The 13,851-nt window shown below is 38.1% G+C and overlaps 1 protein-coding gene across 3 annotated transcripts; it reads right to left on the bottom strand.

The window, feature by feature from the left end:
- Positions 1-310: 310 nt before the first annotated feature.
- Positions 311-13,514, bottom strand: LOC115700835 (methyl-CpG-binding domain-containing protein 9). 3 transcript variants are annotated; one of them, XR_009683927.1, is made up of 11 exons: positions 12,797-13,512; positions 10,357-11,077; positions 9,104-10,216; positions 8,345-8,989; positions 7,139-7,444; positions 6,594-6,935; positions 6,307-6,405; positions 5,066-5,497; positions 2,377-4,614; positions 1,472-1,970; positions 311-646 (listed from the first exon to the last, which is right to left on the bottom strand). XR_009683927.1 is itself a non-coding variant. In XM_030628499.2 (10 exons), exons 1-10 carry the CDS (start codon positions 13,309-13,311, stop codon positions 1,668-1,670), a joined length of 6,714 nt encoding a protein of 2,237 aa, XP_030484359.2. In that variant the 5' UTR covers positions 13,312-13,514; the 3' UTR covers positions 767-1,667. The 3 variants fall into 3 exon arrangements, 2 of the variants coding, with proteins under 2 accessions (XP_030484359.2, XP_060958152.1); XM_030628499.2 differs by lacking the exon at positions 311-646 and having other exon boundaries at positions 767-1,970; positions 12,797-13,514; XM_061102169.1 differs by lacking the exon at positions 311-646 and having other exon boundaries at positions 767-1,970; positions 10,357-10,800; positions 12,797-12,933.
- Positions 13,515-13,851: the final 337 nt, after the last annotated feature.

Raw genomic sequence — 13,851 nt, 5'->3', positions numbered from 1 at the left:
TTTATTTATGGGTGCAGTACTTTGAAGAGTGGACCAAGTCATCAAATCACTCATGTCTATATAAAAATATGTTGGCGTTTACCAGTTAATAGTTCCCCCCTTGAATTATATAAAACAAAATTAATAAAATCAATATCACGAAAGGATACCATTTTGATATACATATTCTTTAAACCAAGAGAACATCAAACTAAAGTTATATATATAGACTATTGGAAAAAGACTCGTTAGCCTATCGATCTACAAGTGTTATTCTTTTTGGGTTAGGCACTTGCGAAAAAGAAAAGTAGATAAAAGAAAAGAAAAACAAAAAACAAAAGTAGACCAAAAGCTTTTACTTAATCTACTGGATTTAAGTGTTGGTAGCTACTAGATAGTGATTAAACAATGGGTGCCCACCAACAACTACAGTAACATAAATGCAACTCAACAGTAAGAAATGTGGGGTATCAACATGCCGCCACTCGAAGAAGAAAAGACACTTTCATGTGCTTGGTTGTGACACCACGTCAAAAACCCACTTCCCATTTTCACTATTCAAACTTCTCAATCCCATTAGAATTTGTTCTTTCTTTCTTCCCACTCTGCTTTCCTCTGCCCCCACCTCTTTTTCCTGTCCTAAGTTGCAATGCCACACATCCTACTACTACAAAATTACAAACTAAAATTCCGAGCCCCACACAAAAGTTTAAAAGCCCAAACCAATTGGTATAATCGCTATGGTAAGAAATACTCACTACAAATCAAGTTACAAGTCTTGAAAATCTACTCTGAAAACAAAACTTTAAGATTTGTAAATAGTGACCTATAAATCATGAACTGGTTGCTGTTACTTTGTTACAAGTGGGAACAGTTTACACTCAAAAATATTTCTGAGCATAGACAATTCCTTCACACATTATTACGCATGGAAAGGAAGTACTGGACTCAAAGGACTAGTCAGTATTTCCAATAAACACCTAGACTGGTCAAAAACAAACCATTGTTAGAAACCCAATTAACGATAAAAAAAAAGATTCAGAGGGGCATGAACCAGTTCCGAAAACTCTTTCATGCCAGTTACAGATATCTCAGATAGATGGAACAGCATAACCTCTCAACTTTCCCTTTTAATCAGGCATTTGGGAAAAAAAATACAACTATGCCTAGTAAGAGAATGAGAGAGGGGGAGTGATGATGTATATAAAGAATGAAATATTGCCTAACCCTGATCAGCTTCGATACTTCCCTTGTACTTTTCTCTTTTTCTTTAGTTTTTTACACTACTATTCCGTATATGTATATGGATGTTTTTGCTATCATTCCATTGCATCTCTCTTTCCAAACAAACAATTATGGAAAGCAGAAATCAATCCAAAAATTGGATGTATCTGCATATACATATCGAAATTTTTCAGTGGCCCTCCCAACACTCCAAGCAGATAATATTAACCTCCCAAATTTGGCCGTCAAGTTAGCATGTCAGTTTTACCTCTATGTACACGAACATGATTCAGCAGCAGCAGCAGCGGCAGTTACTTCATACAGTCAAGCTTGTCTCGGGGAGTCATTTATGATTTAATTAAGCCATGTGTGGCTTGAGAGTTATTTTCCATTTCGGCAACATGGCCAAATGCTGCATTTAAGACACCCGCCCAGATGAGCTACATCTGGATTTGAATGTAAAATCAACCCTCTGGTTCCTTCCTCTTCTTGTTAGATCTTCTGGTTATCTTGGTTCTCTCTGTTGAATCCAATGTAGCCAGAAGCTTTGGTTCAGACAAGGTAACAGGCTCTAAATGATCAGTTGGATCGGAGTTGGATAAAGTCTTATCATACACAATAGCTGCATCAAGGGAGTATATCCGCAGGGCAAGAGCAGATAGCGTGGATGTTTTAGCAGCAGCAGAAAATGAGGACCAATACCACCATTCATTCCTTAGGTACTCTGTCTTAATCATATCTTCCAACACAAATGTGGCTTGAACCATCTGACACAAGTGGGAAATTAGCAATTTATCAAAATCATTTGTTTTGTGACACGATATTGGTTAAAGGAGGGAAGGGCACAAGCAATGAAGAACTAATTCTAATTAGAGTGTGAATATGAAACTAATTTTTAAGTGTGGACTCAACTTGGGAACCCAAAGCTTGTATGTGCCGAAGACACCACTGGTAATAGTTTCATAGTATAGACTGATTATTGGTTATGAGAAACCATCTCTACTCATAACATAACAAAAGGCAGAAAGCTACATACAAATATTTGAAAGCATGATCAAGATCCTAGTGAAAAATATGGCTCCAACTTCATGTTCTATGATATCAATGAAAGAAATATGCATGTAAAACTGTAGCACAAGAGTAAGACAAAATCAACAAAAATGAGACACAAACCTCATATATTGTTGTTGCAGATTTCACAAATGCACGCCAAGCCCATCTCCTTCCCAAATTCGACTTTGAAGGTCTTAAAGCTTCTTCAGGCAGAGCAGCCTCCATGTCAAGAAGATTCATCTTGAGTCGCCTTAAAATATGAGACACTTTACCCACCAATGGTGTCAGAGAAGACTGGGGAACCACACAGCAGCAAGTGAGCCCACTAATCGAGGAATGACTACCAGAAGACTGTACCCTGTCTCTTTGTTCTAGACATGCCAAGGCAGATTTCTGAGATTTCACAACCACATTAATGTCTGCTGATCTCTTAGGAGATCTGTCAGATTGACCGTCATGACAAGAAACAGTTGCATTAGCATTTCCTAGAGAATACAACCTTTCTGCAGTGTCGGAACCATCAACTTGTAAACCCACATCTTTCTTAGACATTAAAGCAAGGGAAGCATCAGTGAGATAAGGAGCCATTGATGGGACAAAAGAAGGAATCCCCTTTGAACCAAGAAGACCTATTTCCTCTATTGCATCCTTACAAGAGTCTTGTGTCACAAATGTAGAACGAATCTTTTGAAAGTCATATGGGCAACCAAATCCTTCATCGTGAAACTTAATCAGCTTAGCACTAAGCTCAGACAAAACAGTTTCAGGAATTGCAGCCCTGCTAATTTCCCCTGTGTGATCTTCACGACTACTCTCAGATTTTAAAGTGCCTTTAACTTTGGCAGCATCAGTTGGCTCCTTAACCTTCTCACGGGCTATAACAGCTGAATTACATTTACCTTCATTATGGCCTTCAAGTTCAATATCATTAAGAAAGGTTCGGTGACAAGAGAGGCAATGGGGTCTACAAGGCCAAATGATTTCTAAGCATTCACAACGGTACATCTTATCATCATTGTTTAACCTAGCCCTTTTCCCTCGTTTTTTCAAGATATCAGCACTTTCTAACTCAACACATGGTCCATATCTTTTCTCCATCCAACAGGAAGCTTTTGTTACCAAAGAGTCGGATAATACAGCCTTTTCATTTGCGGTCGCTGAGAATGCTGCAAAATCAAACTGACCCTTCTGAAATTCTTGGAACCTAAGCTTTTGCCAGTGCAAAATACTCTCTTTCAGCTCTTTTTCCTTAGAATCAGTATTCTTTAAGCACCTAATGAGCTCATTGATTTCCTCATCAGTTTTATAAGAAACCCAAGGTGAAACAGAAGCATTATTTTGTTGGTGTTGGTAAGGATAGAAACCGTTTGATCCCTCTGAAAGAATATCATTACTCACAAGTGGCTGAATATAATACTGCAAAGCTGAACTATTAACAGCTTTTCCTCGAAGACAGTTCATCATTCTTCCATTCTGCAATGCCACACTTCCATCAACAATAATCTGTGCATGTCCAGTTGGTGTGCCAGAAGCCCAGTACAAGCGACCCACAGAGTCACTACCCAAAAATTCCCTCCTCACAGATACCTTTAGAAGCTCTAATTCCACACTAGTGATTGAACCCTGCAAAAGTGCAATATCACTCTTAACAGAGTTCAACTCAGCATGGTAGGCCTGCAACTCATTCACAATAACAGGGGGAACTTGTTGAGCTACGCTAGTGCCCCTCGCATCTGAATGACCATGCTGATCTAAAGGCTGGTGGCTTGAACTAGTTCTGATTAATCCTTGTTGGTTACTTGTTGAACAGAGTTCTCTGCTGGAACCATCAACTTCCTGCGGCGAAGAATTGGATGCAGGCAACTCGTTTGACCCAAATGATTTCCCATTTTTCTGTGAATCCTTGTGGGTGATTGCAATGCTCTCCCCAGCAGAAGCATAGGCTTCTTTTAAATGAAGTTCACTATCTGAAATATCTCGGCAATTATACTCAGACTCGGTGGCAGATGAGCGTCTATCAGAACCGCTATTCCCAATTGCTTCTTGATCACCCGCTACAGCTGGAAGATCATCTGCTGATGACCTATCACCCGGCGCTTGTGATTGAGATTTGCTGTGGTTAGCAGGAGATGAATCCTTTATATCAACTGCTCCAAGGGCACTGAGTATATTAGGGTCAAGCTTTGTAGCTCTTGAAACTAAGCTTTCTTCCCTGGACTTGAGATTTTTCCATTCCACAAACAGAGAACGCAGTTTCTGCTGCAACTCAGTCGATGTCTCGACACACTGCTCAAGGTGTTGACGAATAATGGCTGAGTTAAGCAGCTCATCACAAAAAAACTTCAACATGAAGGTCCTCTGCAATCAAAAGTAGAGATAAACATAGTCAGACATAAAGACATTGTCTCAATTCTAAAATCTATAATGAGACAAATGATGCAATCAAATAAAGTCGTAAAGAGTAGCAGACTTGAGCTGGTAATCCAGCTCTGTCAGTTTCAAATCTCAGAACAATAACGTGAGTGCAGAATATTTTTTCTAAGTCAATAACAACAAATACAAGGCATGTATCTGAACATGTGTCCTTGAAAAAATTTCATATCAAAAATAACTATCAATAAGATTAGTATCTATTTCAAAAATCCATGTCTTTTGCCCATCTAAACAACTTCCATACACCATCCATTTATAACCTACTGCATTTGAAGGAAAGATGGGCTACTACATGTATAAGTACCAGCTCAGCACTGTGAAGCCAAATAAAGATCACAAAAGCCAGAATCAGCACAGTGCGAGTAAAAAGACAAACCTCGTCCACAGTGAATTCCCAATACTCTTTTTCTTCCATTTTGGAAGCCAATTGTGTGAGTGCCTCCAAATAAACACGGGTAACTTCTCCTTGATATTTTTTACCAGACCGCTGCTTAATCACCTGGATATTTTCTGGTACATCTTGAGCAACCCGTTTACCAACACAGGAAGGACAGTACCAATTTCCTTCTGGTATCCTTGCAAGAGGAGGATTCAAACAGTAAGTATGATACTCAGCATCACAAGTATCACACAACAGGACACTGTCATCATCTCTATCAATGCCACATACTTTGCACACGCCCTCATCCCAAGGGGCCTTGGGAATCAAAGTTGTGGATGAAAGTAAATCATCTATCTCCTTTTTTCTTTCAGAGTTCAAGCAATCCAACTTAGCAAACTCCGCAAATTTATCGACAAGAGAAACAACCTGTATAAGGTTTGGGGAAAAAAAAGTGACAACAATTAGATAATATGGCAGGTAAAAATAAAAATAAGTAAATTTATGAACATAAAATCAAGTACTTTAAAATTTCATACATCACCCTCATCAGAAAAATAGGCTGTGCAGAGAAGCTAGACGCTGAACTAATTCTTTTTTCTATAAGTTTGTTACTAACTGCTAGTTTCCTTCCCCAGGCACTAACACTATGTTTGGTAAGAAGGAAAGAAAATAAGCGGGATGAAAAAAATTTGAAGGTGAAGAAAATATGAAGGAAGAAAAGAAATTAATTTTCTTCCATGTTGTTTGGTAAACAAGGAGAGAAATTTTTCTTATATGAAAATTACTATTCTGTTTAATATAATTAAAATTTTAATAATTATTAGTGAAGGTAATTTAGTAATTTATATTTACATTTTTGTCCACATTGATTTTCTCTCTGGGTAGATAAATTTTGGTGCGCCCAATGCCTATATTTTTCTCTCATACCAAACACGCTCATTGATACATTCTCTCTACTTTTCACTCTTAAGTTTTCTTTCCTTCCATTTTTCCACCATACCAAACATAGGGTAAACTACAAGCAAAAATCCAATAAAACACATGTACATGGTACTAATACAAACTAGTTTCTCTCAAATCCTTTGCAAAACAGAAGCCTCATTAATGGGAAACAGATAGAATTTGTGCTGGATCAAGCCATCAATTTCATTGGGCACTCACAAGTCGCAACAACAGTTAAGAGTAAAACGACGAGTTGAAGAAAGATAAAGAAAAAGGTGATGAGAAACTCCTACCTCCTCATCATACAAGGTCTCAAAATTTTGCGACAATGTATCAGCCAATTCAACCAAATCAGGCTGATCCCCAAAAGCATTACGGACATTACTCCATAACTGCAAAGTCAGAGCAAAATGAAATAATCATCAGTTGTACAAGATTCACTGGAAAACTCTACAATAAATGGAAGGAAAAAAAAGTTCGGCCCACAAAAAGGAGATGGAAACAGTAGAATGCGAGAGAGAGAGAGAGAGAGAGAGAGAGAGACAAATTTCTAAGGAAATTTAGTGCAAAATGAACATACCTCCCTAACATCTTCAAGAAAAGCTTCATGCGAACTGCCATAAGCCCCAGCAGCCAATCTCAAATCGATAGTCCTGAAGTCCAATGGCCTGGATACCATTGCTGGCAATCCCAAAAGTCCCTCGTCATCATTATCGGTAGAGTTTATCAGCTTTCTTCCCAGCAAATTGCAGAAGAATTTTGAGTCATCTGCAGCAGCAGCACGACGTAATACAATGCGGCACTGTTTCATGACAACATCAGATATAGAGATGACAGTTTTCCTCTTCTTCCGTTTATCAGGTTTTGGTGGCAACCCTTCACCACCACCACATACATCTGCTAAAACTGACAGAACAGCTTTCTGTGTTCAATCAGCCACGAGAAACATTTAAACAGGTGCATAAAGAAATCAGTAGATAAAAGTTCAAAAACAGTTCTAAATTATCATAACCATACAGGAAAAACTAACAAGTCAATTTATAACTGCAATTTCCTGTCAATTATTGATAGTACCAAAAAATACACTAGTAGCCTACCAAAAGAAAAGATTAACGCAAATAGCACCTTTGTTGGTCCTGATGCATTGCCTTTATAGACTTCCTTACTGATGGAGTGTTCCAATATTTTCTTTGCCCACTCTGGTGGATCCTTCAACAAAGCCTCGTTGACGCACTTTCTAATTCTTGTTCCCACATTTGTGGGGAGCTTTCTGACAGGCTCTAGGACCTTGGCCCACTCTGGAATATTACCATCATTCAGCAAATTCTTCTCAGAAGCACTAGTTGCATCAGGCTCATCATCCTCAAAAGTAAGAACGTCATTTTCTCTGTCCACCGAACCAAAAATTTGTTTTGAAGCCTCAGCAAGCAACTGAAGAAAAATGGACACAATTACATTAATATGCATTTAATTACCTTTCTATTTTCACTACCCCTAATATAAGCAAGAAAACAGAGAGAAACAATAACAAAATCAACTCAGCACCCAGCGTTATCATCTGGAAAAACAACAGAGAAAACTACATAAAATGCAAACAAGAATCTGGTGCTGCAAAACTATAATCCTCTGATATAATTAAGAAATTATTATACCATAAGAATACATCAAGCTCTCAATAAGGTAAATTAGATCCCCAGTAGCAAAGCTAAAATGTCTAAGCATTATGATTTCAAAAGTAACTCAAACTTTGTCCAGGTAAGTAGAAAGTATAATAAGGCTACAAATGGATATTCATTCCAAAAAAGTCTTGGAATCCAACACAAAAGATGAGCATCTTGTTCAATCACTTAACAAGGCCACATTCCATACTGTATTATGCACAACTAGCCAATTTCCACTAAGAAGATATGTATACCAAAAAAGGAAAAAAAAAAAAAGTATATATATATATACATATTTGTAACAAAGGAAAAAGTCCATTAGAAAAACAAAATTAATAAATCAAAACATGAGATCGTTATAAATTATTTCTACAGCTCATTACTCATGAATCTAACACTAACGGTTTATCCAAGAAGACTGCCAAATCCCCTTTTAGTTGCAACTCTCTTAACACAGAATTAATACTATCTAATCACTCTCAGGCCAGGTGCCAAGTCAGATAGAATGGTTGGACATGGCTGTTGAATTTCAAGTAAACTACCTTCTACATATATATGGAGACTACGGAAAACCTTTTGTTGAATTTTAAGCACTTATACAATCTTTTGTTAAACATGTCAGTAAAGGATTAATCTATGGAAAACATAAAGAAGTAAGAACCAAACTTACAAGTGCATCTGCTTCCATCCCAGCAACACCAGTAAGTGAGCCACAAAGCACCCCACCATCACCTTGCAAACACCGAAACACCTTGCCACTTTCACGTGCGATAATCTCAGCAGAGTCAAGGTTACCATCCATGGATAAGACAGCCAAGATGTATCTACGAGCTAATTCTGGCCAAGTCAATTCATTAATTGGAAGTATGTTAAGCTTGGTCCTTTTGACAAAAAGTGAGCTATCAACATCTTTCTTCCTTCCCCTTTTTGATTTAGACTCTCCAGAATCAAAATTTGGATCTACAAGTGCTGCAACTTTGAACTGCAGCTCACCCACTAGTACTTGGAGGAGTGAATTGTGGGCTTTTGTTAAAACCACACCAGAACATCTACTGTATGTAATAGATGCATGTTTAGTCTGAGCTGCTTCCTTCATTGCTCCTGTTTCCATTTGAATAAAGGCAGGGGCATCTGTACAATCAGTGTCAGTTCTCTTAGAATTCAAATCTTGATTACCACGAATCTCCTGCTCAAACTTCTCTAAAAGTTCTGAGTTATCAAACCAAGGGTTACTAAGCTCTTGCTCAAGTTCTTCTAGAGACAAAGGCCCTTCCAAACCCAAAATATCATAAAAACGCCATAATGATTCCCAAACCTGAATACATAGTAAAAAAGGAATAAGACCCCAAATCCTTACTGAGAAAAAAGAAAAGGCATCTGAAATGATAACTATATAATTTTAAAACACAACTGGCAAGTACATGCATACCTGATAAACATCACCAACAAGTTCTTTAGGAACCTTTGAGCACAATTGTTTCCCAGGAGGACGACAATGATTATCCATCATATCATTTTCAATCAACTTGGCTTTCTTTGATCTTCTAAATAAGCCATTCAAAGTATCATTTTCCTTGCATTCTAAGCTACCTCTAATCTTCGGAACCAAAAGCCCATTCCCAATTGTTATTGATGAAGAATGAGAGCTCCTCTCACAAAGCATTTGATATTGTGAACAAGCTTGTACCCCAGGAAGCTGTTCTAATATATCTTGCACAAAATCCACATCTAATCCAAATCTGTCTTGATTAAGCCATTTTTCCACTATATTTTTAAGAGAGTCAATCTCTTTATCAGCGTGAATTACAGATGGGATGTCAAAACCTTGTGAACTAGAGAATTTCTCTAATGACAAGAAGTTCCCTTTGCTTGTGTCATTCTTCATAACATGACTGGGGATGTCACCATCTTTTGCAACATGCTTGCAGAAAAATCTAAATGAACCTCTCCGTTTGAGGATTTCAGAACAAGCATTAACAAGTTTTTCTGAAATCATTCTCCAGACCGAAGACAAGGATTTTTCTTCTGCTGAGAACTCGCCAATTTCATCTATGGAACCCATCTCGCATGAACCATTTTCAGAATTTTCACGGGTGGAACAACAAGCTTCTTGCTGCGATTCGATAGATGTTTGAAGATTGCTACCACCACCTGAGCAATTTCTAAGACAAGACAAGATATCATTTTCCATAGGTGGGCAAGGATCTGAAAGAATCATTCGAATACTCTCGATATTATCACAAGTTCCATCACTTTCATCATCCATTGGACTCAAAAACTGCCCAGAGCTCTGTCTAAAGAGGACAGTTGAACAATATGGCACAGGTACAGACGAGCATGAAAGCCTTTTGACTTTAAAACTAGGTCCACCTTCACCACCATCCAAAATTTCACATACAAAAAGAGAACCAGTAATCTTATCGTGCCAACAAGACTTAAACCCTACAGGCCAGAGAAATCTAGCATCATGATAAGAAGGTCTAGTGTCAATCTTTCCCGTAGAAAGAAGGAAAAAATCTTCAAACTGTAGAGGAAGTCCCTCCTGAAATGAAAAACAAACACAAATTTAAGAGAAAGCAGAAATAACTGAGGGAAAAGAATTTCAACATAACTACATTGCCCTCCTACCACAACTACGAGAAGCATAGTAAACAAAATAAAATTTAATAACCTATAACTTACATTATTTTTATCAGACTCCAAGCAACCAATTTCACCTGCTCCAACCTCCATAAATTGTGCATTACAGTCGAAAGTCATTGAACGAACTTCCATACTTGGACCATTGGATGGAAGATCCTTACAATAACCACCAACTGAGGTTCCCTTATTTTCAGAAAAGCCATTGGACATTGCAAATCTTCTTGCCTTTCTTTTTCTGGGTAAATTAGTTTTTTCAGATATAGAAAAACCACCCTCAATTCTTCTTTCAGGCTCCTTAGAATTGTACTTAGAGTTAGACATCAAGCCAAGGTAGCATGCAACTTCATAAACTGAATCAAATGTCTTCCCATCTGGGGAACAATAAACTGCACAAAATTCACAACTGCCTATAGATTGTTTAAGCTCCACACGCCAACCTTCCTCTAATTCACCATGCTTTTCAGAAACAAAATCCCTAAGAGCCTGCAAAAAAATATCACTTGTACTCGGAGATGATAATTTAAAACCTGTATTATTCCTACACCTTCCTAATGGAAAACTTAAATCTACTTCATCAAAGCTTTTCCCCATAACATTTGTATGATGCAATATATCCTCAAACCCCACTTTAACTGTGTGTGTTAGAAGCCCAGGAGCCTTCTGGAAGCCAAATCCATTTCCCGTGCACAAAAAGTTTGAATATGTCACTGGTGCATCAAATGGATTGCCGCCAAAAGAATCACCACCAAGAGTATGCTTTCTAAAACCAAAAATAAATGTCAACAGTAAGTAAAATGATGAAAAATGCAAGACTGGCAGGTTTATTACTAGCAACTAAGGTAAATTCATAGTTCATGATAGAGAAACCAAGATGCATTATATACACATCCTAGAAGCTTGAATATCTCTCAATATAAACAATTACTTTCAATGCAATCGCTTACTTATTTAACGATCTACAACGCATGCAGCCATTCATCTCAATAATCACATCTACAATTTCACTTCAATCACCTAGGGCAATGCCCGAAATTGAATTCTATAGGCAATGCCTCAAGAAGAACATTACAAAACAGGCAAAAGAGGTTTAAAAACAAATAGGTCCACCGGTGTGTGTATAGGTGACACTCCTATCCTATGACACTCTCCCTTCCATAACAATTACGAGAGGAACAGTATAATCACGTGTAACCAGGCTTAAGAGTGCAATATGCATTAAAATAATGCCTTGAAGAACCTTACTTTTTAAGATCTGGAACCACAATCTCCCCCTTTTTATAATACAAAGAATTAGTCTGAAATAAGTAATGCTCTTGCAACATACTATTGCAACGACATGTATAAAAAAACTATGTTGTTGTTTTCATTGTTTCTCTACATTAAGAAGATGGTAGATCCTTGGATATTTAGGTTTGTATTTGGCTACTAAACATGGGCAAGATGAGCACAAATGACACTAAAGCCAATATATGATCTATGTTCTTGATAAATATTGGTGTACAAGTTTGGCCTCTTCTCTGCCAAGATATTCTGCCATAAGAGAGTGGAATAAGATCGGAATCAAGAAGAAAGCAAAAGCTTCAGAACATATATGTAGTTGCAATACCGTGGACTCTTTGGTTAGAAAGAAACAATAACACTTTTCAAGATTGAAATTTGGATTGTAAACAAATTTAAAAACTTGGGAAAAGAATTGCCTAGTATATTGGATTTTCAACACTTGTGACTATAATGTTTTCATTTTCCGATATACTTGGTGTGTGGCCCACTTGGCTCCTATCTAATTTGAATATGATATCTTAACTTATAGACCCTTGTATCCAAATCATCGTAAGTCACTAAATAAGTGAAAGTGAATGCAGCTAAGAACAAATGTTGCCACAGCTTTAATGCAACTAAGTAAATTTGCAACAGTATATATAAATTTCCACGTTTTGGCACCATGGCCCAATGCAATATCGTATTATTCATCAAGCCCAACACCAGCATAAACTCATGGCAACGGCACATAGAAGTTATGCAATGCAATGAATCCAGTAGTTAATTTCACTAACTACCCCCATGGCATGGCTGTTAAAATTTTCATAAGTGAAAAACACACCACCAAGGCAATTTCCTAGCAGCATAGGTTTCATGACTAAAGGTTACTCCAGGCGCTGCCATTCTGTTATTCAAGTTTGAAAAAAGTTACCATCTAAAAAGTACACAGTAATGGGCTACTGGTAATTCAGGCAAGTGAAACCACGATGCATGCAGCATCGTCCCTAAACTAACGCATATCACTTCCATACACAATGCAAGTATTTTAAAGCTAAATAACAAAGCTACTACAACTTCATCTTTGTTCAGGAAAACCATACAACCATCTATACCAACAACGATTGGACTCAAGAAAGTTTTATTCTTTGCATATGTGATTATGTGAGTATCTACTATTCAATCTTCAAAATCAAATATCAGAATGACTGAAGTAACATACCTCGAATCCAACAAGTCCTCAGTTCCCTCGGCATCTCCGTCTACATCGCTCGGCGGCGAAGCATTCATATCCAAAATCCGCTTAGACTTGCCAAGAGGCCAACGTTTACTCTTCACTCCACTACACTCACACTCACCACAGACCCACTCCTCCATAATCGAAACCAGAGGGCCCCGCATTCTAACGCAGCCAAGATGGTACCCACGCTCGCAGGCGTCACACACGACGACGTAGTCGCGACCCTCCGGCTTGCCACATACGGAGCAATAAGAGCCAAAAGAAGCTACCGGAACACCAGCAGGACCGCCGGGAGGCGGCGAAGGGTTGTCGTGATAAGACCTTACAACGTCAATGGAATCAAGAGGAAGGGTTTCAGTCGGTGAAGGGATCTCATTAAGATCGATGCCAAGAAAGGAACGAGTCGGTTCGGCGTCACCGGCAGTAGAGGTAGAGGCAAGCTTAGGGTTGTTGTCTCTGAGTTCGTCGCTACTTGAATCGGCGGTGAGTTCCATCATCCGAGTCGGCGAGTTGTTGGCGAGTTCCGATGTAACGCTCGTACCATTGTTTTGGGGGTACCAAAACTTTGAGAAATGTATCGATCGGACGGCCAAGATTTAACGACGCCCCCAAAAAAAAAAAATAGAGCCAAAAAAGAGGTTTCCTTGCTTCTGGTTCGCGTTTTTGAGTTTGTTTGGCCGTTTGGGTTAAAAAAAAAAATTGGTTGGGTTAAGAAGAAGAGAATGGGACCAAAAGAGGACCAGTTTATTTTCCTTTTTTAATTAATTACTTTATCAGTAAAATAAAATATTTAATATTTATTATTAGGGCAAATTTAAATTAAAAAAAAAAAAAAAAGTTGGGTGGAGACGCCACGGGATTGTAGTTGAAATGGGCTGTTAAATGCCACGTGGCAGAAGTGTGTTAAGAGTCGAAACTGAAGATTGGTGTTGTTGTTTGTAAGGCAACTCCCAAAGTCCCAAAAGTACAAAATATCTTTACGTCAAAAAGCCGAAAAAATAACAACACCCAAACACAGCCTTAACTAAAGTGAATCA

This window comes from Cannabis sativa, chromosome 8, assembly GCF_029168945.1.
Source record: "Cannabis sativa cultivar Pink pepper isolate KNU-18-1 chromosome 8, ASM2916894v1, whole genome shotgun sequence".
NCBI lineage: Eukaryota > Viridiplantae > Streptophyta > Magnoliopsida > Rosales > Cannabaceae > Cannabis > Cannabis sativa.
Note: the sequence above shows the minus strand (reverse complement) of the source record. Positions and strands in the feature narration are given on the sequence as shown.